Here is a 27,764-nt window from a genome sequence, read left to right as displayed (position 1 = left end):
GTACTTAAGTATATTCTTTGTTTCCATAGTAAGTAGTCTTTTTAAAAGTATGCTAAAGTGTACTTCTTTTTCACAAGGGTCCTTCCAGCAGCTCTCATGACTCTTAAGTATGTGGAGTATCAATGCAATCTGACTGAAAAAACATCCTGCTCAGTTTCCTCCGATAGAGCAGAACTCTGGACCAATGTGCAACTGATTCTCCTCACATTAACACGTTTGCTTGCCTGAAGACATCATGCTGTGACGGCTATTGAGACTGTTCCTTCAAGCTGATCCATGAAGAGGAGTACACTAATCTCTAGCATGATACAATCTCCATCTCCCTAATCACATCATAGCTAAAGTTAACGTGAGCTATTGAGCTGTGGCTTGTTTACCACAGCGAAGAAAGGAGAGATTTCTGAGATACGCCCAGAAGAAGACAACACAGAGAATAATATTACAGCTGAAGGAGCTTCAACTCTTGACTTCCAGCCATTTCAGGCACAACTAAACCCAATGAAGCTCCGCAGGCAAATGCAGTTGACAAAGTATTTTTGGATAACTATAGATGTTTTAAAACAACTGGCATAAGGGTAGACAATTTTAAAAAGATCTCACTTTATTGTATTTATTTATGTCCAATGAAAATGCATGCATGCAAATTTGTGCAAATCAGTGTGAAAATATGAAAAAGGGTTTTATCAAACATGCAAAAAAGCAGAAAAATCCAGAATGATTGTGATGATGGGTCAAAGAGGCAAATTTGTTCTGGGGCATGAGCGTTATATTTCAAGTCCGTAGCTGAAGTCAATTTAACATTTTTACATACCTGTTGCTATGCAACCACGGCACTAATCCATCCCATAATTGAGCCATAGCCACAGAGATTCTGTTATTTTAATATCATTGATATACTATTAAACTTTTGTTAATATTTCAAATTAGGTTTTATTTTTAGATTTTCTGTTTTAATTTGTAGACATTTTGTTGTGTGCTTTTGTCATTTTTTGTCACGGTGTGTTGGTTCTGTTTCATGTTCATGTTTTCTGTTTGAGTTTAGGTGTGTTCGACATCGGCTGTGGCTGGATGCAACCGATCGGCGAGAGTAGCCGCGTGCAGGCGGGGAGGAGCTGCAAACGGAGACATGAAGTTGAACACTTTCTGCTTCCCGCAGTGACGCTCACGCTGTGTTTGCATACTTTATCACATCTGAAGTGAAATAAATGCAATATTTGTCAATACACAGATGTTTCAGAGACATTATTGTCATGTCATACTTTATGCACTGCTTAAAGGTCCCATGGGATGGATTTTTTATTTTATTTTATAATGTATTCTGAGGTGTACTTATATTGTTCGTATGATTTTTACATCATAAAATGTCATAATTTAGAAATAAAAGGCATTTTTTCTATACTGATGTTTGCCCTCTTGCTGAATGCCCTGTTTCAAGGGGCGTGTCTGCTGTGAGACTTAAAAAGTAAAAGTAAAAACGCCCACTGTTGTGATTGGCCGACATCTTTGCATTTGAAATTAGTATCAGATCTTGTGGCGGAGGGGGCGTGGTTTAATGAGGTCTACCAGGCACGAGCTGCTGCCAGAGAGACGGATGGACCTGAGTTCACTTCTCATCAGTTCTCTCAGCACGTCTCAGTTCAGTGAACTGTTGTAGTTATAGAATATACTTCAGGTTATTAGTTTATTTCTAATTGGAGGGACTGTCACTCATGTCAGAAAGTTAGTAACTTTAGTAACTTATGGATCAGTGCTGACTCGAGATGCGAACCGTTTAGAACGAATCAGTTCGATTCCGTGAACTGGTTTGACCAGTTCACTAAAAAGAACCAGTTCAAAAGAACGATTCGTTCGCGAATCGGACATCAATGTACCAGAGACGGAGCGATTGCTAACAAAGTTATATATTGTAACTACTGAGTTGTGAGAGCGCTGTCAGCACAAGTTTATTTTGTTTGTATCTGAGAGTTCTGAATAAACACGAGTCCCAGTCACACCGAGTCCGTCTTCATCATTATTCTACCAACTTTGTAACACATGCAATGTACAATTACAGCTGTCGAGATGAACAAGTTACGAGTAAGTGTTGATTATAGCATTATTTTTAGATATTTTCCTATCATATGAAAAGCGTCAGTGTCAGCGCAAACAAAGCGTCAGCGCAAACAAAGACAAAAGCGCAGTAATCAAATGTAATCCAGTTTATTGTGGGGATAGCTGGCTAGCCTAGCCCAGATACTCCGCGCTTACCCCCCTTCTGCTTAATCTCGCGCCGCGTTTGGTGCCTCCGCTGTGGGCCAGATGCAGTACTGGGGGTCGGTGATGTTGAAGGCCACCGGTCAGTGCAGCCCGAGCCTCGGCGTGCGTGAGGTTTATCTCTAAAGATGTTACTCTGCCGATGTTGAGCAGAAACTCTCGACTGTATGCACATTTTAGAACAGATAGATGCGACGAGGACGTAAAAAAACACTGATTCACGAGATAGAAAACACGAAAAAAACATTCTGTCGGGAGAGAGAAGCCGCAGCGTGTGCACGAATAATAAAGTTCTGTGTGAACTTGAATAATTAGCTACACATCAGAAATCACGAATCACAGATCAGAAGGAACTGAAAAAAGACTTCTGTTTTAATTTGTATATCCAAACACTGAGAAACTGCCAGCATTCACTCGTTCACAAGCCATGATCTCTCAAGGACAAACCGTTATGGCGCTCACATGGGCGTGCCAAATTCTCTGGGCGGAGGAAAGGGAGGTAACCGTTCCTGTTATGACGTCATACAGGAAAATTCAAGATCAGCTTGTGTGAGCTGTCATTTTCTCAAAGGCAGAGAAAGACAGACAGAATTCGGTTTACACCGATCAAAATTTCTAGCCACTTGGGGACAATATTCAGGCTAGGGCAACTCATATTAATGTTAAAAAACCTCATAAAATGAAAATTTCATCCCATGGGACCTTTAAAACATGCAGCGTCTGTTTGTACAAGAATAAAGTATATATTTATAACATATAAACCTACAATGAAGTGGGGTCTATGTTTTTTATCAGTTTTATTTTGATAAACATGGCAATATAACATCGAATAAAATAACATTTAGAATAAACACGCAACACATGTGATCGCTGTCATGCAGTGAATCTGGCCAATCGTGGAACAGCTGTCGTCATCAGAACTCGTGCAGCCGCTCTGTAGAAGCTGCGCAAAATGCACCAGCCGGCTGCTCTTAAATCGCTCTCGCAGCACTTTGTTGACATACGTCACGTGGCGTCGGCGCTGCCTCAAGTCGGACAAAATTTCTAACCGGCATGCACGCTTCAAGTCAGCCGCTGATTGGTCTGTGCATCACTCACTGAAAAAAATGGGGTGTTGGATTTACATGATTTAATCATGTACATCGGTTCCACATCAATCAATTAAGTTTAACAAACATAATTTGTTCACATAGTTTCAACATAATGGAATGAAGTAATTTTTAAGTAACCGAATTGAGTAGTCTCACAATGATTTTAACATGGCTCCCTAACAACAGTGGTGCACACGAGGGCTTGAGATCCTGCCACTTTAATCAAAACACACAAGTTTATTTTTTTATATTTTTGTTGTCACTTGATTGATTTATATTGCTGTACTCAGTAACTTTCATTATATTTGCCACAGGGCTCTGAACCGGTTCAAGGAACGAAAACGAAAACCGGAAACTTACAAAATTTTAAGAGGAACAAAAACGAAAACGAAATCAAAATCAATTTGAATCGTTCTGAACAGAAACGTTAATTTGAAATGGCCATTAATCGGTTAATAACGTTATTTTATCGTTCTTTTAATATTTTAATTTGGCAGTGACCAATTATGAATTGAGTAGTACAGCATGTGACGTTAACGGATCAAGTGAGTGAAATGCCCGTGCACCCTGCAGTCATCTATGAATCTACCGGTAACGCAAGTCAGTAGAGCGCGCATTTTCATGCCTCAAGTAGCCTACATTTCTTTCCCCGCTGAGGTCTAAAGCGCAGGTATTGGAGGACATTCTTTTCGTATGTTTAAATAAGCAGTACGGACTTTAAGCTCAAATAGACTGATTTAGGCTAGTTTATGGAATCCGTTTAAGCCTATCCAAGTAGGATACTAGCATCTATCAAACATTTTTCCTATAGTCTTTCAGATTGCCAATACAGGACAGGTCAATGTTTTCTATATAGACGGTTGATGCTTCGTATTAAATGGTATGTTATATTGCATTAAATGATCAAGCTTTATTAGCTGACTGAATTTGATTATGTGATGCAAGGACGTGTTGCGCAGTGTTTGCTTTGAAATTACCAGTTGACAGTGAATTAAAAGAGCAATGGTTATCCAGTTTATTTATTCTTTATTCATGCAATTTTAAAACAAGTCGTGTTGAAAAAAAGTTATGTACAAAGAATGTTATCACTCTTCTGAAAAGAATTAGGCATAAGAGGGCCACTTTCAATAGTCTAACGCTCCATTAAAACAGGTCAACATTTGTCCTGCTGTTTGTGCTTTGTAATTAATGCATGTATTTCTGTTGTGGTTTTAAAAATGTTATGAAATAAATATTCAAGTTTAATTACCATGCGTATTATTATTATTGAGTGAAAAATAAGTCTATTTATACATATTTGTATAGGCTAAGTTAAAATACCGTTATTAACCGGTATTTTTTCAAATCAAACCGTTTTCGGAACAGTAATGTTTATTGAGGAACGCAAAAAACGGAAACGCTATAATATCGATTCTGCTCAGAGTGAACTGATTGATATTTTTTTCCGTTTTTAAGCCCTGATTTGCCAGCAATAGCACATCATATACGTGCTAAGTGTGAAATGCTCTTTCATGACATCCCACACCCTAAGCAATCGCTCCGCTCTTCTCCACTATGGTAACCCTGAGTAATTTAAATGGTTCTAATAATTCCAACATAATAAACATTAAACACTAATAAACAATATAAAGTCTCCCCCTTTTCTCATTTTCGCCCAAAAACATAAAATAACACTTAATTTCAACAATTTTACTCTAGTCGTCATGTCCCAAGCAAAGCATGCTGGGAACTACAGTTTCAGCAAAAATCATTTTCAAGTACTTAATTGGTTCACATTCACCCCAAATAATTTAATCTAGTAGATTGCACATTTTAGAGAATTACATTAATCGAAAGAAATGAAATCATGTTTAGAAGAGAAACACAAATTTGTTGCGTAGATCACAAATAATACGATTAAGTAAATTGGACAACATGTCTTTTCCTGTTTTTTCAGTGCTGCGTGAAGTCGAACAAGACGCCACGTGACAGTGACGTATGGCATCAAAGTGCCGCGAGAGCGATTCGAGAGCAGTCGGCTAATACAGCCGGAGCAGTTTCTCTAGAGTGGCTGCACCAGACTGCACGGACTCTGATGACGACACAGCTGTTCCACGATTGGCCATATTCACCGCATGACAGCGATCACGTGTGTTTCGTGTTTATTCTAAAAACCTTCAGTTCCACTAATGCTCACAAATCAGTTTTTTATAACAGTAAAACCTCCTTTCATGTAGTCGCAATGTTATATTGCCATGTTTACCAAAATAAAACTGATAAAAAACGTAGACCCCACTTCATTGATAGTGTAGGCTTATATTTTGAACTTTATTCTTGTACAAACACACGCTGTATTAAGCAGTGCATAAAGTATTACATGACAATAATGTCTGTGTACATCTGTACATCTGTGTATTGACAAATATTGCATTTATTTCACTTCAGCTGTGATAAAGTATGCAAACACAGCACGAGCATCACTGCGGGAAGCAGAAAGTGTCCGACTTCACGTCTCCGTTTGCAGCTCCTCCCCGCCTGCACGCGGCTACTCTTGCTGATCGGTTGCAAAACGTTTTTTAAATGGAAACGGTGCTGCGTTGAACATGCTGTTATGTTGACACAAGAGTTGTAACAATGGCAGCTGAGAAGGCCATTCTTTGTGTTCTTTTTGAGGAATTTTCGGAGCCTGATAAAATCGATATAAATACGTGTTTTATACTGCAAAATACATGCAATCACTGCCCTTGCCGTCCAGAATAAATGACAACACCCCAATCCCATTTATTTAACTTTTGTATCTCCTGGTAATCAATTCTAATTTAAATCATTTTATTTGTAGTTCTTACTTTTTTAATAGCTTGTATTTTCTTTCTCACTTTATGTCAAGCAATTACCATATATGAAACTCTTACGACAATCATGTCTTCTAATACCTTTAATTATTGTGTATACTGAGCTGCAGCGGACACATTTGTAAACATCTTCACTTGGACCCATTGTGTGTCTCTTTAATACAGCGTGGTTTATATACATGTTGCTGCTGACATATTTGACACACCCACCAAATGAGAAAAAACGCATCTCAAACCCGTTGCACACCGTTACACACCGTTTCCAGGAAACATGACGTTCAACCGGAAACCGTAGCAAAACGTTGCGCACCGGTTTGAGCTTTGAACGTGCCCCTGTTGTCATTGGTTGATTTAGTCATGTGTTCTCAGTTCAGTTCTGTCATTGGTTCATTGTCTTGATTGTTCACAGGTGTGTCTTGTTAAGTCATTAGTATTTGTGTATTCAAGCCCTCATGTTTGCCATGTGTCCTTGTTGAGTATTGTTTGATGTAACCCGCTGTCGGTGAGTGTCTGTCATGGTTCAAGTCTGTTCAAGTCAGGTTCAAGTCATCGTTTGTGTTGTATCTCTTCATGCTGTAAATAAACTGCACTTGGGTTCATCACATCAACTTGCCAACTTGCCTTTTTTTTGTGAACTTCAACAAACTAAATAAAAATGAGGAATTGTCAACTAGCTGAAATATTTTATTTTATTTGAATAAATATTTTTTATATAGTTTTAGTAATATCTATAGTAACGAGAATAATCCTGATCTGCATGCAAAGTTTCCCAACTTTTCACCATTCAGTCACGCCTGTTTTATTCAATTTTAAATATAAAATCCTCTTCATGCTCCCAAGCCCTCCCTGCCATATTTCAGCACTCCAAATGAATTTTTGAAGTGCTGTATCCATCAGCATGATTTATATGTATGATACAATGATGCCTGACATGCTAAACATTCACACATCCGTGATCTCGAGGCAAGCTGTTCTGACAACTGTGACTTCTTCCTTCATTGCCAACTGCTTTGCAAATGATTAAAAAAAAATAGTGCCTTCTCAGCTTCCCAAAAGCATTCAGCTTACTCATAGGCCTCTGTGAAACTGGGTCACAAGGGGTGCATCCATATTATTCAGTCACATTACGACTTGCATCCTTAATCTCATTCAGCATTTTGATTTAAAACGATAGCTTCCCTCCAACTTTTTTGCCATAATGAAATCAAATCATTGCTCAGGTTGATGGTCATGGTGTCTTTCATGTCATTTGGAGAACGTCATCCACTGAGGCACAAATCTGAACAATTACGAAAGCAGGAGCTTTCCTTGCTCTCTCCCTCTCAAGTCAGTGCACAATAGTCTTTTCTTATTTTCCTCAGCACTTTTTTCACGGCTCCCTTGAGAGATCACATCAGCACATCTCCAGCAGAATCTGATGAGGGCAGTCAGACTGCCACCGCCGTCCAGCATCTCAAACGAGAAGCAGGGACAAAACTTCTGTAAGAGGCCTAATCCTGCTTTAATAAAAGCCCAACGGACAGCCAGCGGGGAGCTGTACAGCAGCAACAAAGTGCTTGCCAAAGTCACATCGGCTCTGACAAAGCATATGAACAACTACAATAATACATGCACTGGTAATTAGCTTACCATGTTGAGCAGTGTTAATTGTTTTTTGACCTGAGTGAGTCATGCTACCAAAGTCTTTCCACAATTATCGGCTTGCAAAGAATCACATCAGTATTTGAATAATACAATCTTAATTAGTATATGATTAGGTCTCAATGGTCACCTTTGTTTTAGATATTATCTGACACAGCTGTACCACATGTGAAAGGCTGTGTATTTCGGGAAACAGCCATTTTGTAAATTCTCTCTCTGCCATTTTCTCTGCCCACCAACACGATGCATTAAGCAGGCAAACTGAAATCAATATCATCTTATTTTCACTACCATTATCAGAAAAAAAAAAGCCGTGGGATGAATATCCACCCAAAGCAATGTGTATCTGTCAATGCAGCTGCGGTTATAGCAATGTGAAGAGAAAAAGATTTCCACAAGCATTTCTATAAGAGCTACAAAGAGTCTTCATCCAAACTAAATGCACACTTCAACTCACCAATGCTTGTTATTCCAAAGAAGAAGAAAAAAACTCACTTTGGAACTATTTCCTTTTCAGATGAGATCACTGGCTGTGTTTTAGTAAACTCACATTATGTCAAGCTCCTTTCCAGTATGTATTTGTACATCATTACAATTGTTCATGTGTAAATGATTTACATTTTCGATGCTGTCAAAACATCAATATTTACATTTACGGCAGACGCTTTTATTCAAAGCGACTAACAATGCCCTTATTACAGGGACAATCCCCCTGGAGCAACGAGGAGTAAAGTGCCTTGCTCAAGGACACATTGGTGGTGACCGCTGGGATCAAACCAGCAACCTTCTGCATATCAGTTCAGTGGTTTAACCCACTGGACCACCATCTCCAATATTGTACATTTTAGTGTCTATAAACGTAAAGTAAAGGAAATGTATGTGTGGTAGAACTGAACTGAACAATAAGGTTCAGTAGTTAACATTAGATAACTACATTAGTTAACATTAACTAATAATGAACTGCACTTATAAAGCATTTATTTATCTTTGTTAATGTTAATTTCGACATTTACTTTGCATTATTAAAATCTTGTTAACATTAATGCACTGTGAACCAACATGAACAAACCATGGACAGCTGTATTTTTATTAACTGTTGTTCATGGTTAGTTCATGTTAACTAATGCATTAACTAATGTTAACTAATATAGTTTAACCATCATCATAAAGTGAAAGTTTATCATTTGGATGTGTTTTGTCTTGCCAATATACACATTCAAACGATTTTAAACACAGAAGAAGAGGCGAAAATCTGGACTGTATTGTTAACGCATTGTTATCCGTGCACACACCCGAGAGAGAGAGAGAGTCGACACATAAGCCGCGTTTCCACCACGGGAACTTTCCCCAGGAACTAGGGACTTTGGGGTAGTACTCTGTGTGTATCGACTGCAGGACCCGGGTAAAGATTTCCCCCTCAAAACGGCCCTGCTCACGAAGTAGTACTTTTTCAAAGTTAAAGAAATTTTTGGGGGTGCGACTTGGGGTCTGAAAATGCTGATTGGTTGTGCTCACGCAGCATTTTATTTCAACCTAAAAGTGTGTTGCGGTGGGTGCATTAAGAGTTGTTTGCTACTCAAATCAACAATGGAATTTAAAAAATACGACCGATGGACAGACAACGAGGTTCAGGCTTTATTAAGTGTATTTGCAGAGGACGAAATCCAGTGGGCTCTGGAAAGTAGCGCACAGTCCTACGTCACCGGACTAATCTTCACGGTACTTTAGACCGCGATGGAAACGCAGACCGCAACAGGTCTGGGGGAAAAAGAGTTCCTGGGAAAGAAGTTCCTGGGGCAAACAAAGCCCACAACATCCCACTATGATCACATCCATCCTGTTTTTAACTTCAAGTGGACAACTGATGTGTGATGATGAGTAACACACCCTTTCATCCTGATCAGGGAACCCACACAGCGTAGGTGTACGACCCAGGAGAACTTACCAGAAGTATCCTATAGCAAATATAAAAATGAAATTTTCTTCATCATTTACTAACTTTCATGTCATTCCAAGCCCATAAACCCATGTTCATCTTCTGAGCACAAATAAGTTTAATATTCTCTAATAATTTTTGCCCATCCACTTAAAGTGCAAGCAACTTCAATTTTCACATGAAAAAGTACATTGTAAAAGTAATCCATGTGAATCGAGAAGTTTAATCCAGATCTTATCGCATAACGATTTATATGGTGGCTTTTATTCACATGTAAAGATTTATAAACATTGATCAACACATAAAGAACAGCAAATTTGGTAAACGGAAGCTTAAACATGCTTGCTTGACACGAGAATCAATGAGGTTTGTTTTTGCATGTCACACAAGCATGTTTTAGCTTATGCAAGGTTTGTTCTCATTCGTCAAGCAAGTTCGGTTGTGCTTCTATTTACCATATTTGGTGAGCTCTATATGTGTCACGGTTATGTTCTGTTTGCTCTCATTTTGACATTCTGTTCTGTTGTAGTAAGTTCCTGTTCCCCTACTCTGTTTAGTTTTGGTTTCTGATTATGTTCTTGTTTGTGTCTTTGGTTACTTACGATTTGCACCTGTGTCGTATATTTCTCAGTGTAAACTCACTGTTTGGTTTTGTTGCAACGCATGACAGAATAACCAACCCTCAAAACGAGTAATACAAAGAAAGTTGATGGACCAGCGGTGCAACTTCTGTTCCTGGACCAAGAGGTGCATTCCCTCGAGGACTACATGAAGGACTTTTTTAAATCCTAAAAGTTCTAAAATACCAGCCTTAATGAGCGATCGAAGGCACATCTGCCCGGAGAAGCTCCTCAAGGGACATTTGCTCAGTATTTGGAGTGTGCGCTCCTGAAGTATGGATCCCACTTCACCATCTGCGAGGCAGAGGAGGAGCCTGTCAGCCCTGCACCAGCCATGGCCCTGAGACAGAGCCAGAGCCCGCCACACACCCAGTGCTAGAGCCCACTCCCGCAACGGAACCCGAGCCGTCCACGACGTCTGTCCCAGAGCCAGAACCGACTACCATGTCCGTCCCAGAGCTAAAGCTTACCACCAAGAGCTCACACATTACATCCAAGAGCCAGGAGCTGACCATTGCCTAATAGATCTGTGGTCTGCGGATAAAGGTCCCACCCTCAAACTCACTAACTTTGGTCCCGTCTGGCCGTTTAGATGTTCTGGTCCCATACAGAGTCCTTCCTCCTCCATTGTTCCCATCCTCTCCACTGGCTCAGTCCAGTCCCCTGGACCTACCATCTCCTCTGGTGATGTCCAGCTCCTCGGCCATTCAACTCTCCAGCTCAGCCTTGGGCATCCCGATCCCCAGCTGAGAATGGTGTTGCAGATTCCCTGGCTTCACCTCAGGCCCATGAATCCACCTTAACCTGTCAGCCCGTCAACTCCACCCAGGCACTGCGCTCCATTGGCTCAAACGTGATCCATCAGGCCTTTGGCTCCACTGGGCTCCCTCGTACCTTTGGCAACTCCTTGATCCCTCATTGCTCTGGTTCCACCATGGTCTTCCTGGCCTCTGGCTGTGCATCAGCCCTCCACGCCTTTGGCTTCTCCAGGCTCCTCCTTGGTCCTCACTCCTTCCGGCATCACCCCGGTCTGCTGAGCCCCCGTCTCCACCTCTGAGTCAGCAAGTCCACCTGGGTCTCCATCAGCTAATCAAGTCCTTCAGGCTTATATGAAAACTACAGGTATGGAGCAGGGTTTGAGGAGCTGAGTTTGACAACCCAGATATAGAACATATGTTTTTAATGGTTGCAAACTAATACTCAGAGAGTATGCCATTTTGGACACAGCCATTCTCTTTAAAGCACGTCATGGATTAACTACAGGCACTTTTATTTATTCCAGTTGAAATTGGTGAAAAATAAACAAATTTTGTTGAAAATTATTTAAATGTACTAAATGAATTGTATTTTAATGTAGGATACATACAGCCTTAGCAATACAAAGAGGTTTGCCATTTTATTCCAAATGTGTTTGAAATTTTGGTCACACTTTATTTTAAGGTGTCCTTGTTACAGTGTAATTATACATTTAAGTACTGAGTAATATTAATTAACAACATGAAAAAAATGTGGAAAAAAAGTGGTTCTTGGCTCGTAATCATAGGGGAACCTCTTTAAGTGCTGTATAGCACCAATCTTGGTGCTTCAGTGGTTCTTCAGCAGTTCTTCAACAGTTCTTTGGCTGAGATGCTATATAGCACCGCTGACTGAGGTGCTATATAGCACCGTTATCATATACAGAACATGTTAAGATATGGTGCTATTTGGCACCAAAAGTGGTTCCCCTATGATTACGAGCCAAGAACCACTTTTAGTTAGCCTGGATGCCAGCCGAACTTAGCCCCGCCCACAACATTTTAACTTGGGCAGTTTGGTCTGGACTTGATCCGTAGAGAAGTAATTATGCCTGGACAGAAACTGTTCGGACCAATTAAATTGTCAAGGCGGGCTTTAGACGATGATGGACACATGATAAACAGTAACGTAATCATTCACGTCATTAAAGAGCGCTTGGGTTGAATTTGTTCTAATCCTAAACGGAGAACTTGTTCGTATATGCATTCACCTTTACTATTTCTCTCAGAAATTATGATTGTGTTGGTAAGTACTCTGTGTATCCTTAAATTATTTTTACAACACCGGTAAGGATTTACACTCATCTTTTTCTTCTAACGTTACTTATTCCAGCAATTGCTACTCAAAACTAGCCAAAAACAAGCCGGGGAAAAAATGGCATTTGTGGGGTAAAATATGTGTTATTTTGGCAGGGCTGCCTGCTAAAATTCGCATTTCTGGGTCTGTATATCACATAATTGGGGTCGCTTCAACCCGCGGACTTGGCAACACAGTGCAGTTGATTTCTGTTGACATTTGACAACTAACGTTGTGCATCGCTCCGTTGTTCTGATTGGTTGTAGGTCTATCCAATTGAGGTCTTTCCTGGTTCGGTTGAAACACGCCCCATAATCACAGCCCAACAGAGCAGTATCAGACTCAAATTCTGACTAGAATTGTGTATGACGACGTCAGGCTAACTTTTAGTGCCATATAGCACATGTTTTTAGAGTGTACCTGCTATGGGGTTAGTATTAGGGTCAGGGTATTAGTTATAATTATGCACAATTTATAGCTTTTACCATAATAAGAACATGTAACGTGTCACAAGGACACTAAAATAACGTGTTACAGAGATTTCATTTTCATCGCAGTTGAATAGAACAAACAGAACATATAGAAAAGAAAAAAAAAACTGAATTCTCTTGTGACTGTTGGACATTGTTTGTAGAAAATAGTCCACAGGGCTAAACGTGGCCAAATTTGAAAAAACACCCTCATCCATTAAACTTTTTCATTAATCATAATGCCTCTTCTGTTTTGTCCATTAGGGGGATATATCCGTTGACTCATTTGGCTTTAATCTAAGGAGAGAATCCTCCCTTTGGAACAGATTTTATTATAAATGTGTAAGACGGTAATTAACCAGCTCCTATAAGGCTAATTATTGTAAGCCCACAACAACTTAAGCAGATATTGATTTAGTCATTGTGAGTCAAGAACTACCATTTAATAAAACGGGAACAGAATCAATGGTCATGGGATATGGCTGTTTAAAAGACAAACAGTGAACGCCTTTCCGGAAAGAAACACACTGAACACACTAATGCACAATTTTCTGAATCAGGCAGGAAAAGGGAAGGTGAAAATTGCAGCATTGCACAATTAGAGAGAATACACTAACTATATTAACCACCCACACACAATGCGTTAGTTCTCAGTTTTGATAAATAAAGGCCACATAATAAAGGGAAATTCTGTTTGGCTGATTAGTCGGTTCAGATTTCTCTCTCACACTAGGGTTCCACAAGCACAGTTGTTTAATAAGCTACAGACTACAGACACTGGCGAGTCCCTGGCACCAGTCGCTGGCAGGATCTGCAGTGCCATGGGTTATTAGGATGTAGCTCAGAGGAAGAACTCAGCCTCAGTCATTGGACTGGACAGACCCCTGATACCTTCACTAGGCAATGAGTGAACTACCAGAAATAAATTAAATAGTGACCTGAGCTAACCAACAAAGCCTCAAAGACAGCAAACAGCCTCCAGGCAAGCTTAAAGTGATATACTATATATACTGTTCAGCCCAAACCTCTACCTAAAACTGTATTCACAACCCAATTTACTTCTGTACTGCAAATATTCTGTTTATCTCAAAATTTTTCAATGAGTAAAAAGGTTGGGTGGAACAAATGTATGTGAAAAAGAAGTACACTTTTTAAAAGAGTACTTAATAACAGACTTGAAAAGAATATACTTAAGTGTGAACCGAATGTAATGTTTTCAGATCCTGAATTACATGCTAATTGCATTTAAACAAAAATGTACTATAGTTTACAATTATATTAAATGCAATAAACTGAACTTGAGTTTTTTTGTCCACTTTAGTAGGACTTAAAGGGTTAGTTCACCCAAAAATGAAAATTCTGTCATTAATTACTTACCCTCATGTCGTTCGACACCCATAAGACCTGTGATGACGATTTCAAAACACGGCATCATGAAGCTTCGAAGCGTTATGAATCAGTGAGTCGATTCAGCAGTTTGGATCGCCAAAGTCACGCGATTTCAGCAGTTTGGCGGTTTGACACGCGATCCGAATCATGATTCGACTCACTGATTCATAACGCTTCAAAGCTTCATGATGCCGTGTTTTGAAATCGTCATCACTATATAAGTCCTTATTTAGGGTTATTTTGCACACAAAAACTATTCTCGTCACTTCTTAAAGTTATTTTAGAACCACTGTAGTGAGATGGACTTTGTAACGACGTCTTTAGTACTTTTTAAGGGTCTTGAGAGTGAACCGTGCATTGTGCCAATGGAGGCCTTTCAGAGCCATCAGATTTCATTTAAAATATCTTCATTTGTGTTCCGAAAATTGAACGGAGGTCTTACGGGTGTCGAACGACATGAGGGTAAGTAATTAATGACAGAATTTTCATTTTTGGGTGAACTAACCCTTTAAGTACATCTTTATAAGTAATTTCATAATTACTTAATTTGTCTTTTATATATGGTTGTAAATATGACAAGCATTCATGGTAAACCAAAATACATTGTAATTTATATTTAAACTTTTATGTCAAGTATTTAAATATATTTGTAATAACACATTTGTAAAAAAAATTAAGTTCCAATTTAGTCAATTAAACAATAATTAAACAAAAATATATTACATTGAATAGCACTACAGTTCAAATTATAATCAAGTACTTTATTGGTCGGTTTCACAGACAAGGTTTAAGCTAGTCCCAGACTAAAATGCATGTTTGAGCTGTTTTAACCGAAAGAAACTTGCTCTTAAATCTTATATCTTAAAATATGTCAGTGCAATTGTTTTGTCTTAAGATGCATATCAGTAAAGTTTTTTTCTCAATGGTATGTTTATAAAAATGCTACTTAAATGCCCTTATTTAACTAAGGCTTAAACCTGGCTTAATTTAAGCCCTGTTTGTGAAACCGGGCCAATATAAGTTTGACAAAGTACACTTTTTAAAAAGTCATAAACATGTACTCTCTTTAAGTAAACTTAAAGGGATAGTTCACCCAAAAATGAAAATTAGCCCATGATTTACTCACCCTCAAGTATTCCGAGGTGTATATGACATTCTTCTTTCAGACGAATAAAATCTGAGTTATATTAAAAATGTTCAAATATATAGGTCAAAATACATGCAAAATACCGGCGCGATCATAGATATATACATAGATTCCTCATTAGTGCCTGCGCGGATCGGTCGAATGAGGCATCTACGTATATATTACTTTGATCGCACCAGTATTTCGACCTTATTCGCCGGAAGTTACAGCGCTGGGAATACTAGATGACATTATTAAGACATCAATGTGTCGCCACGAGCCGCATGTTTTAATAAGGATTCGTATGTCTGTGTTTTTACTCTCATTGCTCTCATACTCTAAAATATCCCCATTGACATGCATTATATGACTATCACACTGCAACGGTTGGAGTTAAAAATCTTAATTTGTGTTCTACTGAAGAAACAAAGACACCTACATCTTGGATGCCCTGGGGGTAAGCAGATGAACATAAAAATTTCATTTTTGGGTGAACTATCCCTTTAAGTTGCCTCTTATTTCATTAAAATTATATTATCTGCAAATACAGGGGGGGGGGGTACTTTTTGGAAAAGTCTTTTAATACTTGATTTGAAGATATGAAGTATACATTTCTCCAGTGTATTTCACAAGGGAAGGACGGATTGCAGTCATATGAGGCCTCATGGCACCACTCTTATCGGATGCCCCCTTATCAGAGTTGCAATTACAAGAAATGAAGTTATGAGAATAAATGCATGTGCAGATTGCAAGAGACAATGGTATACCACAAGAGTATACAACATCACAGCTGCGATAAGTTGTTCAAAAGACTCTGTTAGTGTTGTCAAGGTGCCAGGAAAAGACTTTCTCTTTTCTTTGTTCATTTCATACTGTGCTACACATTCAAGCACTGTTCTATGTGTCTATGTTAATTTTACATTTGTAGTGGCTTGTTGTTGTTGATGATTGACTCCCATTGACCTGATAATCCGTCCTTGGACTTGTTTTTTGTCTGCTGAGAAGTGCTTGGGTCGTGAACACTGTTCATTCAAGACCTGAATGCAAGTCGGCTGAGGAGCAGCACTCTGAAACACTGCCGGTACCCACATTTGAAGGGGCGTTTTGAACAGGAAGAGGAGGCTGAAGGTCCAGTTCACCCTCCAGAGCATCCTGGTGAGTTAAAATTGTAACACTTCCTTTTGTTATTCAATTTTGGCTACTGCTGCTGTACTTCATTATGTTAAAGTGCCCATATAATAATCAAGATTCATGATTAAAAAAATATTTTCTCATACTGTACATTGCTGCAGCACCTCTTTTCACCTTCTGCCTGAAACAATCTGCTTTAGTTTAGCCTACCTTCCGAAAAGCCTAGTCTGATCTGATTGGTCAGCTGGTGCAGTCTTGTTATTGGTCAACCGCTTAGAGTGTGAGTCAGAAATCTACCATAATCAGGTGTCGTCTCGCGGGGCTTCATAAGCAGATGTAAACAGTATCATATCTATGGTAAAGCATTGGTCCATTCAAAAACTAAAAACAAAACAGCGTCTCATCACCATAGCAAAATCCCTTACTGACAGTGGGCCAAAGCACCCAGGTGAGCATTATGTATACGGGAAACATGGTGATGTAGCTAAGTCACAGAAATAATGGCAAGACTACAAACGAGGAATTTCAGGAAGGTGTTTTCTGTTGGAGAGATCAACTCCCTTTGGCATGTTTTGTGACTTTGCAGACTACATGCACAAACAGCTATATTACACACTAGAGGACAGGTAAAATAAAGTATAAAATGTGCCCTTTAACGTGCATTTGATTAATATATCAAATATTGGCATGCTTTTTAGAAACACTGTACAAGAGTAGCCTAAAACAAAGCCTAAATAGCTATTTGGATATTGGTTAAAATTACCAATGGCCTGCGCAGCCTACAGTTGTGGTCAGAATTATTGGCACCCCTGGTATATATGGCTTTAAAAATAAATCTGCATTGTTTATCCTTTTGAAAGTGTATGTGTGTGAGGGGGGGGTCACATTATGAAATTAATGCTTGTCTCCAAAACACGGCCACAATTATTGGCACTCCTAGAATTTTTTTATGAGTAAAATATCTCTGAAGTATATTCCCATTAATATTTAATTTGTTTAGCACACCAGGGTGATTAGGAACATGAAATTGTCTAGCTATGACTTTCACGGGAGTATAAATATGAGGAAACACAGAGGCCAAAATTCCCTTAATCATTCATCATAATGAGTAAAACCAAAGAATATAGCAGAATATGTGCAGCAAAATTCCCATTTCCACCATCAGTGCAATAATTAAGAAGCTCCGATCAACCAAAGATGTTACAAATCTGCCTGGAAGAGGATGTGTGTCTATATCGTCCTAATGCACGGCGAGGAGGAAAGTTTGAGAGGCCAAAAACTCTCCAAGGTAGTCTGGCTATCACCAGACCAAGCTCAATTTAAGATTTAACATCAGTCTGGGGAGTCTGTATTTTCTACTGCACAAGAGGCGTGATCAACTAGCATAAATTAAAAGACTCTGTACGCAATTGGATAGTCCTTCAACCAATCAGACCACAAGAGATCACAATGCCGTGATCAACGGGCATCGATCCATCCCTTCTCTATCTGTCATTGTGTTAAACCCGCCAATAGCGTGCCAGGTGGATAAGTCAGTCTGTGATTGGTTCCCGCAAAAGTGTAACAGAAGCAGTAGAAATGAATGTACAGGTTTACAGACTGAGTTGAAGGGCGAAATCAAATCACTGGCAGATCAGGCTGGTTTTACCCAGTCTATCTCCAAGGATCACAGCTGGAGAATTGCAGGGATTAGTTGAGTCTTGCGGTCAGAAAGGCTAAACAATTTTTTTTTATTTTTATCAAACAACCCCTACATCACCACATGTAGTTTGGGATGGTTTCAAGAAAAAACGTCCTTGCTGAACCTGACGGCCCCTGCTCGAAATCTTATATTGGGCTGTGATTGGATCTTCCATCAGGACAACGATCCAAAACAAACATCAAAATCAACACAAAAATATGTCACTGAACACAAAATTGAAGCTTCTGCCATGACCGCCCCAGTTCCCTGACCTGAACCCTATAGAAGATGAGTGGGCTGAACTGAAGAGAAGAAGCACCAACATGAATTTGAAGGATCTGGAGAGATTCTGTATGGAGGAATCATCTCTGATCTCTTGTAAGGTGTTCTCAAAACTCACCAGGCATTATAGAAGAAGACTCAGAGCTGTTCTCTTGGCAAAAAGAGGTTGCAAAAAGTATTTAATAAAAGGGTGCCAATAATTATGGCCAACATGTTTTGGAGAAAAGCATTTATTTCATAATGTACTTTCAATCATTTTACTTCAATGAAAGCCAAATTCAAAAGGATAAACAATGTAGATTTATTTTTACAGCCATCTTTGATCATATTTACCAAGGGTGCCAATAATTCTGACCACAACTGTATGTGACATCACCCAAAAAGGATAGTCAGAGCAAGTCAGCAAATCATTTAGTCAAAAAGTCATAAAGTTACAAAGTCAAAAAAAGTTGTTCACTCTACATCTGAGCTTAGTCACTAACTTTTGGAGACATTCTGCATGCACTAAATTCCAAATGAGAAAAATTGCAAACCTACATGATAGTGCCCACCTCCATCAGCAGGAACACCAGCACTAACCTGTCGTAATCCTGGCAGATCTCCCCCACGGCTATCAAAGCTTTCAGATACTCGTTTGGCTGATATGGGTTGATGTAGTGCAGGGAACAGCTATTGCGAGGGTCCCCATTGGACGCCGTGAAGTCAATGGCAACCTAGAGAGATAATAGCATGATGAAGCTGCAAAATGCAGGACGAAAATGTAATGGGTTACATAATCTGATCGATCGTCAAATACTTTTAATCATTTTAGTTTTACGCCTGGAACAATAGTTGTCACCATTGTAGAACATTGAAAGGAAATGTCTGTCTACAAAAAGCCAAAAGCCATCTTTCCAAGGAAATTACACAAAACCTGAATAGAACAGTTCTGCAATCAGAAGCCCATCTGTATAAATAATTAAAGTACTTAAAATGGACAATATGTAAATGTTATTTGCTTAGAGGCATGTATTGTATAGTCACTCATCAAGCAGATGTTATAATCAAAAATGGCACAACCGGTTACCATATGCTCTGTAAAACAGAAATAGAGCTCATAAACATTCTAAACCAGTGCATTACACTTCAATGAAGATCCGATTGGAAACCTGCACCAAAACATTCACTGACTTCCTAACCATTCACTCTGAGGCTTTCACCCCTTGACTTCGGATTATCTTTCATTTTAACAGGCAACAGGAGAATTCGGATATTTAAATAATGAATATTCAATTTGATTCATTAATAATCTTGGCCCATTTTGCCGCTCTAAAAGGGGGCATGAGGTGGGGGACTTAAAACAGTTTGGATGAGGTATTAATTTGTTCTGTTGCCTCCAGCCGTGAAACAATCACATTCTTACTCAAAATAAAACTCAAGAGAAGCTGGTCAAAAAATGTAACACAATTACAAACGTGAATGGGGACGAAATAGCACATTCTGATCTTGTTTTAAGAATGATTCGCTATTTTTACTGGCAAACAAGAGAAAAAAATAATCAAGAACTTTACGTTTTGCAGTCTATAAATGAGCTGCATTTGCTGCGAGGAGGCAGTTATCAGTCCAGCACGTCTGGCTTCAGTATCTACATGCTTTGTGGAAAAGATGGGCAGTGATTCTGTGAAGGGTCTGGATCGCACTGCGGAGCTAAATGTGGAGCGCACTGCTGTTCCCACTTACTGTGAAGTGTATTTGGCAGCCTCCCATGATGTAGTCCAGGAAGGAATAGACTCTGTGAAGCTGCAAAAAGAAGAATGGAGGGTGAGCAGAAACTCTGCCACATTTATCTGCAAGACTACATGCAAAATTTCAGCCTCTGGAATTTTACTGATACACATCAAACAGACACATGGCAGTACAGGAGATATGAAGCAACTCACAAAAAGAGTACAAAACATATGGTGTCCAAAACAAAAAAAGTTTTCCTTAGGGATACCATTAAAATATTACACCAAATGGCATTATAACATTACCATGGTACCACATGGCACAATCGTTTTTGAATGGTCATACACAGTGTTGGACGTAATGCATTACAAGTAACGTAATCAGATTACTTTTTTTCCAAGTAACTAATAAAGTAACACATTACATCTGAGGATTAATTCTCATTGTTCTCAGTTATTTTGCTTTTTTCCACATTCAATCATAGGCTCGTTCTTACTAGAACACATACGCACTCTTCAAAAACGGTGCTTTATTGTAAATTCTTGACAAACTAAAAGACGTAAATGACATTTGTATATATTCAAAATAAAAGATATAGATTGTACTGAATGTCATCTTGCTTATTTTGCTCAAGACGTGGATTTATTAATCCACATGTCATGCAAACAAGAAACGAATGCTTCTAACCCCAGGTCGAGAGCTGTCGTTCAGACCACACAACTTTGCAATGCTGTTTGCGAATGTTCTTTGGGATTATGGTTCTGGGAAACACCGACTCACCTAAAGGATTATTAGGAACACCCGTTCAATTTCTCATTATTGCAATTATCTTATCAACCAATCACATGGCAGTTGCTTTAATGCATTTATGGGTGTGGTCTTGGTCAAGAAAATCTCCTGAACTCCAAACTGAATGTCAGAATGGGAAAGAAAGGTGATTTAAGCAATTTTGAGCGTGGCATGGTTGTTGGTGCCAGACGGGCCGGTCTGAGTATTTCACAATCTGCTCAGTTACTGGGATTTTCACGCATTTCTAGGGTTTACAAAGAATGGTGTGAAAAGGGAAAAACATCCAGTATGCGGCAGTCCTGTGGGCGAAAATGCCTTGTTCATGCTAGAGGTCAGAGGAGAATGGGCCGACTGATTCAAGCTGATAGAAGAGCAACTTTGACTGAAATAACCACTCGTTACAACCGAGGTATGCAGCAAAGCATTTGTGAAGCCACAACACGCACAACCTTGAGGCGGATGGGCTACAGCAGCAGAAGACTTTCACTCCCCACGTGCATCAATGAGCCATGACCGCCCATGACCCTGTCACCGGTTCACCACCGTTCCTTCCTTGGAGCACTTTTGATAGAGACTGACCACTGCAGACCGGGAACACCCCACAAGAGCTGCAGTTTTGGAGATGCTCTGACCCAGTCGTCTAGCCATCACAATTTGGCCCTTGTCAAACTCGCTCAAATCCTTACACTTGCCCATTTTTCCTGCTTCTAACACATCAACTTTGAGGACAAAATGTTCATTTGGTGCCTAATATATCCCACCCACTAACAGGTACCGTGATGAAGACTTGAATATTAATAAATTACTAGCCTTAATAAAAAACAAACACAAAAAGAACACAAATCTCAATCTGAATTGATAAATGTGAAAAGGATAAAAAAAAAAAAAACAGACTTAAACAGCTCTATAAATAAAAATCTTCCCTGTGTGAATGTGCACAAAAAAGACGAATACATTATCCTCTTCCCACCCCGCTAATGTCTTCAGGCTAAGCATGATTGTCACACCCACCCACAACAATAATAACTATGCCTATTCATTGACAGCTAGTTGGCCAGTATTGTGCAGTACTAGCATTCCAAAAACAGGGATGGCATGTCTCAAAGCTCTCTCTGCATGCACACAAACTGTCAGGCTCTTACCTTAAGATCACTGAGAATAACCAACCCAGAGTTCTTGTAGTTCTTCTTCTTCAGTTTGTATTTTGGATTGATGCACTCCCATGTGACCTTCAGGAGTACGGGAAGAGATCAAAGAGGTGAGATGAAAAATTGAAGGTGGCACTGCAGCGAAGTCACTTTTACCACACATGCAGAAGGGCTGTGACATTTCTTTAATCCATTCTGGTCCTCGGCAGGAAACAGCTATGACCGATATCAAACACCAATGTATGGCTGAAGGTCTCACACTGACCTTGTTTCCTGAGGAAATCTTCTGCATTTCTTTGAAATTAGTGTAGAATTCACCAATGAAGTCATGCTTTCCCCTCGAGTCATAGTCCCAGACCAAGCACTGCAGTTCACAGACAATTACAGCTCATTAACTCATGGGTCTATAATGTTTCCATGTTTAATTTTGGTTTGATTACTGTCATTATTTCTCTTAAAGGAATAGTTCACCCAAAACGTTTTTGTTTTTGTCAGACCAAATCGTTGTGAATTTCTTAAGTGAAACAGCAAAATAGATATTTAGCAGAATGTCCAATATTCTGAAAAAGTACTACAAAGTCACCATAAAGACCATAAAGACATCTGAACACACAACTATATGTAATGAACAGATCCAATGTCCTCTGCCATAACTGTGAAACCCCATTCACTCTTGCACATGTTCAAACTTGGGAAGATTTTCAGTGAAAAACAAATTAAATTCTTATCTGTTCCTAAAACAAAACTATTACTGCGTCCCAATTCGCCTACTTATACTAAGCCCTAAATGTATGTACTTTAGAGTGTGTAGCAGAAGAGTATAGGCAAACTTTGGGACATACTACTTCCTCATAATTGCATCTTTAATGGACGCTTAGTCATGTGCATCCTGTCACCGTTTAAACTGCCCTGTTAATCATCTCGTCACAGTTAAAATCCTCCACATTCAATTTAATTTCATTTTCTACTGTATCGGAGAGAAATGAAGTAGCACGTTGATCTGTCGTTAGTCTTTCAAACAGAGAACTCAATTTGCATAATGATGCATTTAAAAGTTAATTGTATCTTTACAAAAGTTCACAATGCTGTTGCATATGAAATATAATGTGGATAACATTGAATAAATATAATTTGTATAGGTTATATACTGATTATTAATCACTCAAACCTCTTTATGCTTAAAGTTACACTGTGTAACTTTTTTAGTTTATTCTTAGCTAAAAACACTTATTTCTTTCAAAATATATGTGCTCATTAACAGGGTTGCCAACTTTTGAGATCAGGTTGGAGTGAGATTTTCTTTTCTTTTTTTGGGGGGGGGGGGGGGGGGGGGGGTACTTAACCAATTACCGTACGATTATATCGATTTCAGTATCAATTCATAGCCTGCTGTACATATAAGGAAATAAGGATATGTACGTTATTAACATTTTAAAATTTCCCATTTAAAGAAATCTAGTGTTTGATCATATCAAAATATTTATTAAAATGCAAAACTGCAATACTCTTTTGAGCAACTAGATTAGATACATGTATATTGATTAAAGAGCCATAAAGGCACCAGTGGGTAATGGCATTACAAATGGAAATTATTATTTTTCAAGCCACAAAATGACTCTAATTCTCCTCTTTGAATAAGAATTCTCTAATTCAACCTTAATACTAATTGTAATATAAATAAGAAAAATATTAGAAGAAAAATATTTTAAGTGGTCAGGACCATAATTATTGCACAGATAGTATTTAGTACCAAAATATCTCAAAATATTCAATTAATATTTTTGAACTAAAATATAGAACATTTATTCAATTGAAAAATAGTTAAGGTGTATGGTCACATTTGACCATCAATGTGTATGAGTGTATGAGGGCTAAATACAGGAAAAACATTAACATTAATGTTAACAATGTTGCATCTCCATCACTCTCTATAATAAAACGATCCTGTATGGCTGACGTAATAATCAATGCACACTATGCTGTACTGTTTACCAAAACTTGCTGCAAACATCTGAAGTGGAGATGTTGTGTATCAAGCCATTCAAATGCATTGACACAGCGCTAGAAGTATTGAGAGCTCCGTGGAGCACGTGACCGCGCGTGCACCCGCGAGATGAGAGAGCATGTCGCATCTCCGTTTTTCAACACTCTGGCTTTAACTGTTATGCCATATTAGCGCCAAAACGCTATTTATTGTTTGAATTTCGCATTAAAACTTAAACAAATCTAAAAGCTTAGACTTTGTTTAATATCAAAAGCAGGTTTGGCAGTTTGGCGTGAGATTAAGTTGGGCAGCGTGAGAGCGTGAGACAGAGCCTGAAAGCGTGAGTGTCACGCCAAATGCGTGAAAGTTGGCAACCCTGTCATTAATGTATATTTCTTTCAAGTAATAAAGTATTCTCGTAAGTTTATAATATGCCATTGAAAATACATACGGGTGAGGGGTTCGAATGCGGGTCGCCATGTTGCCCCTCCATCTTGAAAGTACATTAGCCAAAGAGGGACATACCCGTAAATTTAAGCTTCGCCTTTCGCGTTTTAACACTCGATGGCACCGTGTCGAATGTGGACAAGGTCGAACTGGAAGCCATTTTAATCTTGGACTAAATCGGCCACCGTAGGAGTTAAAACGAAATCGGAATTGAGAGGAACAGAAACTAAAATTCACTGGATGGTCATATACCTTTTCACCACTAGATGGGGGAAAATATCACACAGTGTAGCTTTAACCGTTGGACTCGCACAACCACCATGTTTGTAGTTTTTTTTACACTTTTTATTTTAGTTTGTAGTTCTAATCAAATCCTCGTCCAATTCGCAAAGGGTTGTGGGCCATATTAGCCATTCGAGTGGGCACGGATCTGGCGCATCCTCATTTCACTAATCCTCATTTCAAATACTATTTGGATAGCATGTGAATTGGGATGCAGCATATTTAATGTATGCATAATATTTGGAAATTAGTGCAGGAGTCGTAAGGACCACTTTGTCCTTTTTGGAACTTGATAGGCATTGAAATTTTAATTGTAAGGAAAAGAGAATCTTGGACATTCTGCAAAACATCTTTTTTTGTGACGCACAGAAGAGGTTTGGAACATTACGGGTGATAAAATGCCCATTCTGGAGTGACCTATTCCATTAATATTCACCTTTAGCTTTCTTTCGTCGTCACAGCTGCACAGAGAAATGAGAGACACCTTAAAGGATTCCCACACAGGGTTCAGGTTGTTTTTAATCACCTGCAGATAAAATCAATAGCACTGTATAAACTAAAGAGGAATAATGAACTGCAAAAGAAAGATTATTATCCCATGGGATGGAACTACTTACTTCAGTTCTGTGTACAAGCTGTTCTGTTCCATCATCATTGATCCGGTAAATCTCCAAGAATGGATCCGACTTGCTGAAGAGATCCTATACAGTCACAAGATAATTTCAATACAGTCAAAAGGAGAACATCATGCAATGGGCATTTTCTAAAAGACCCCATGGATTTATGAATGCAATCCTTTCTGAATTAATGTCTTTTTTGTAACAGGAAGTTGGGCGAGGAAAAACATGGATGTCCTTTTAAACATGGATATAGATCGTTTTGAGATTCTCTCCTATGGGTTTTATAATGGAGGTTTTCAATTTATGGGTAAAATAAAGCCTGAGGTAAACATAACTTGACAACACATTGATGTTTTGTTCTACAATGTAAACTGCACACACTCACGCCCCAAACATTTTTATCTAGTTACTTACTAAAAACATATGTTTTCAAAGGTGAACATAACTGCTTTAAAATTCACGTTTGCGGGTGTGCGCAGTTTACATTATAGAACAAAATGTCAAAGTTCATTAAGTTTATTGAGAAAAAAAAAACCCATTATAAAACCCCATAGGAAAATCTTGAGAGAACCAGTGACATATTATTCTTCCAGGTTTTGACATCATCAAGAAGATCTATAATACCTCGGAAAAGCTATTAGCATTTACATTCTGAATGTTAGTTGCTCAGCTGACGCCGGACCACAGGTGTATGGAATTTGAAATTTGTCATAGCTCATGGGCACTTTTATTTTTCTGAGTCATAAATGTCATGTAACTAATCAATTTGGAACGTAACATCATGACAAAAATAGCTATGATGACAAAGTCCATGGGCCCTATTTTAATGATCTGAGGGTGTGTCCGAATCCACTTTTACTAGTTTACCGGCGGAAAAAACGGTAGGCGCGCCAGACTCATGGGCCAAAAGGGTTGTCCCTAGTCTCTTAATGAGTCATGGATGTGTTTTTGGGGCGTAACGTGCAATAAACCAATCAGAGTCTCATCTCCCATTGCCTCTAAAAGCCAGTTGCGTGTACCCACCAATAGGCACATATTACTAACTTACCCTTTAAATAAAACAAAAATACTGCTATTGACTTTAGACCAGGTTTTTGTTGGTCAATGGCGCAGTCATTTTCAGTTGACTCAAAATAGCAACGTGCCAACAATGCGCCTGAACACACCTGGTTTTCAGACCAGCACACCCATGGGCGAACAGATGAGCGCGAGTGCATTTGCTATTTAAACAATGTGGCGCTGACCGTGAAAATGATAACTGCGTCGAGTTCACTTGCAAAAATCACTTGCGTCATGCCTGGCGCCACATTGCACTGGATGTATGATAGGCCCCTAAATCATGCTAGAAGCCCTCTAGAACAGTCACTGGCATCAATTTTTTTTCTGATAATATCATGTAAATATTTACAATTTAAATGTCGCTTGCAAACAAATTTATTTTGAACACATGACTGCTTTTGAATGGATGCCAGAGGAAAATATATGCTTTTTGCCCCATTGGTGTAGTTATGGCACCTACCAGCAAGGACTAAGTGAGTGAGTGAATGAAGTGACATGTGGCCAAGTAAGGTGACCCATACTTGGAATTTGTGCTCTGCATTTAACCCATCCAAGTGCACACACACACAGTAGTGAACACACACACACCGTGAACACACACCCAGAGCAGTGGGCAGCCAGTTGGGGGTACGGTGCCTTCGACTCACCTCAGTCGTGGTATTGAGGGTGGAGGAGAGTGCTGGTTATACACTCCCCCCACTGACAATTCCTGCCGGACCTGAAACTCGAACCCACAACCTTCGAGTTACAAGTCAGACTCTCTAACCATTGGGCCACGACTGCCCCCATCGTGCTATCCAGCCAAAACGTATGATGACACTTAGATGCTCTCTATTTCTAGGAGATTAAAGATCCTGTGAACAAGGGTAGCTATTCGTAATTCTGGTCCATTTCCCCTGAAGATTGTAGGTGTGGTCACCTTTACCATTATTCTGCACATAATCCAAAATCCAGTAATTTCAATAGAAATCCACACCTTTGGGGATTTGAAAGGCACTGAAAAGGGTTTTGAGAAACCTTTGGCATCACACATAGACGCGTTAGGCATGGGAATGTTACAATCATGATGAAATTATATATTGGGTTATAATTTTGTCATTTTGACATGTTGGGGTGTGATTCTCAAAGTAATCAGCCAGCATAATTTTATTTACATTTATTTAGTTTTTTACTTTCGCAATTTAGA

General features: G+C 39.1%; 1 protein-coding gene across 1 annotated transcript in view; it reads right to left on the bottom strand.

The window, feature by feature from the left end:
• cpne7 (copine VII) overlaps nt 1-27,764 on the bottom strand; it is a 115,713-nt gene that overhangs the window by 29,917 nt on the left and 58,032 nt on the right. The window contains exons 6-11 of the mRNA XM_079810813.1: nt 25,517-25,600; nt 25,336-25,425; nt 22,452-22,550; nt 22,181-22,267; nt 20,262-20,321; nt 19,122-19,255 (exon numbers count right to left, since the gene is read on the bottom strand). Coding sequence (XP_079666939.1) covers nt 19,122-19,255; nt 20,262-20,321; nt 22,181-22,267; nt 22,452-22,550; nt 25,336-25,425; nt 25,517-25,600 — 554 coding nt within the window. The remainder of the gene's footprint in view (nt 1-19,121; nt 19,256-20,261; nt 20,322-22,180; nt 22,268-22,451; nt 22,551-25,335; nt 25,426-25,516; nt 25,601-27,764) is intronic.

Source organism: Gobio gobio (genome assembly GCF_949357685.1).
Source record: "Gobio gobio genome assembly, chromosome: 2".
NCBI lineage: Eukaryota > Metazoa > Chordata > Actinopteri > Cypriniformes > Gobionidae > Gobio > Gobio gobio.
Note: the sequence above shows the minus strand (reverse complement) of the source record. Positions and strands in the feature narration are given on the sequence as shown.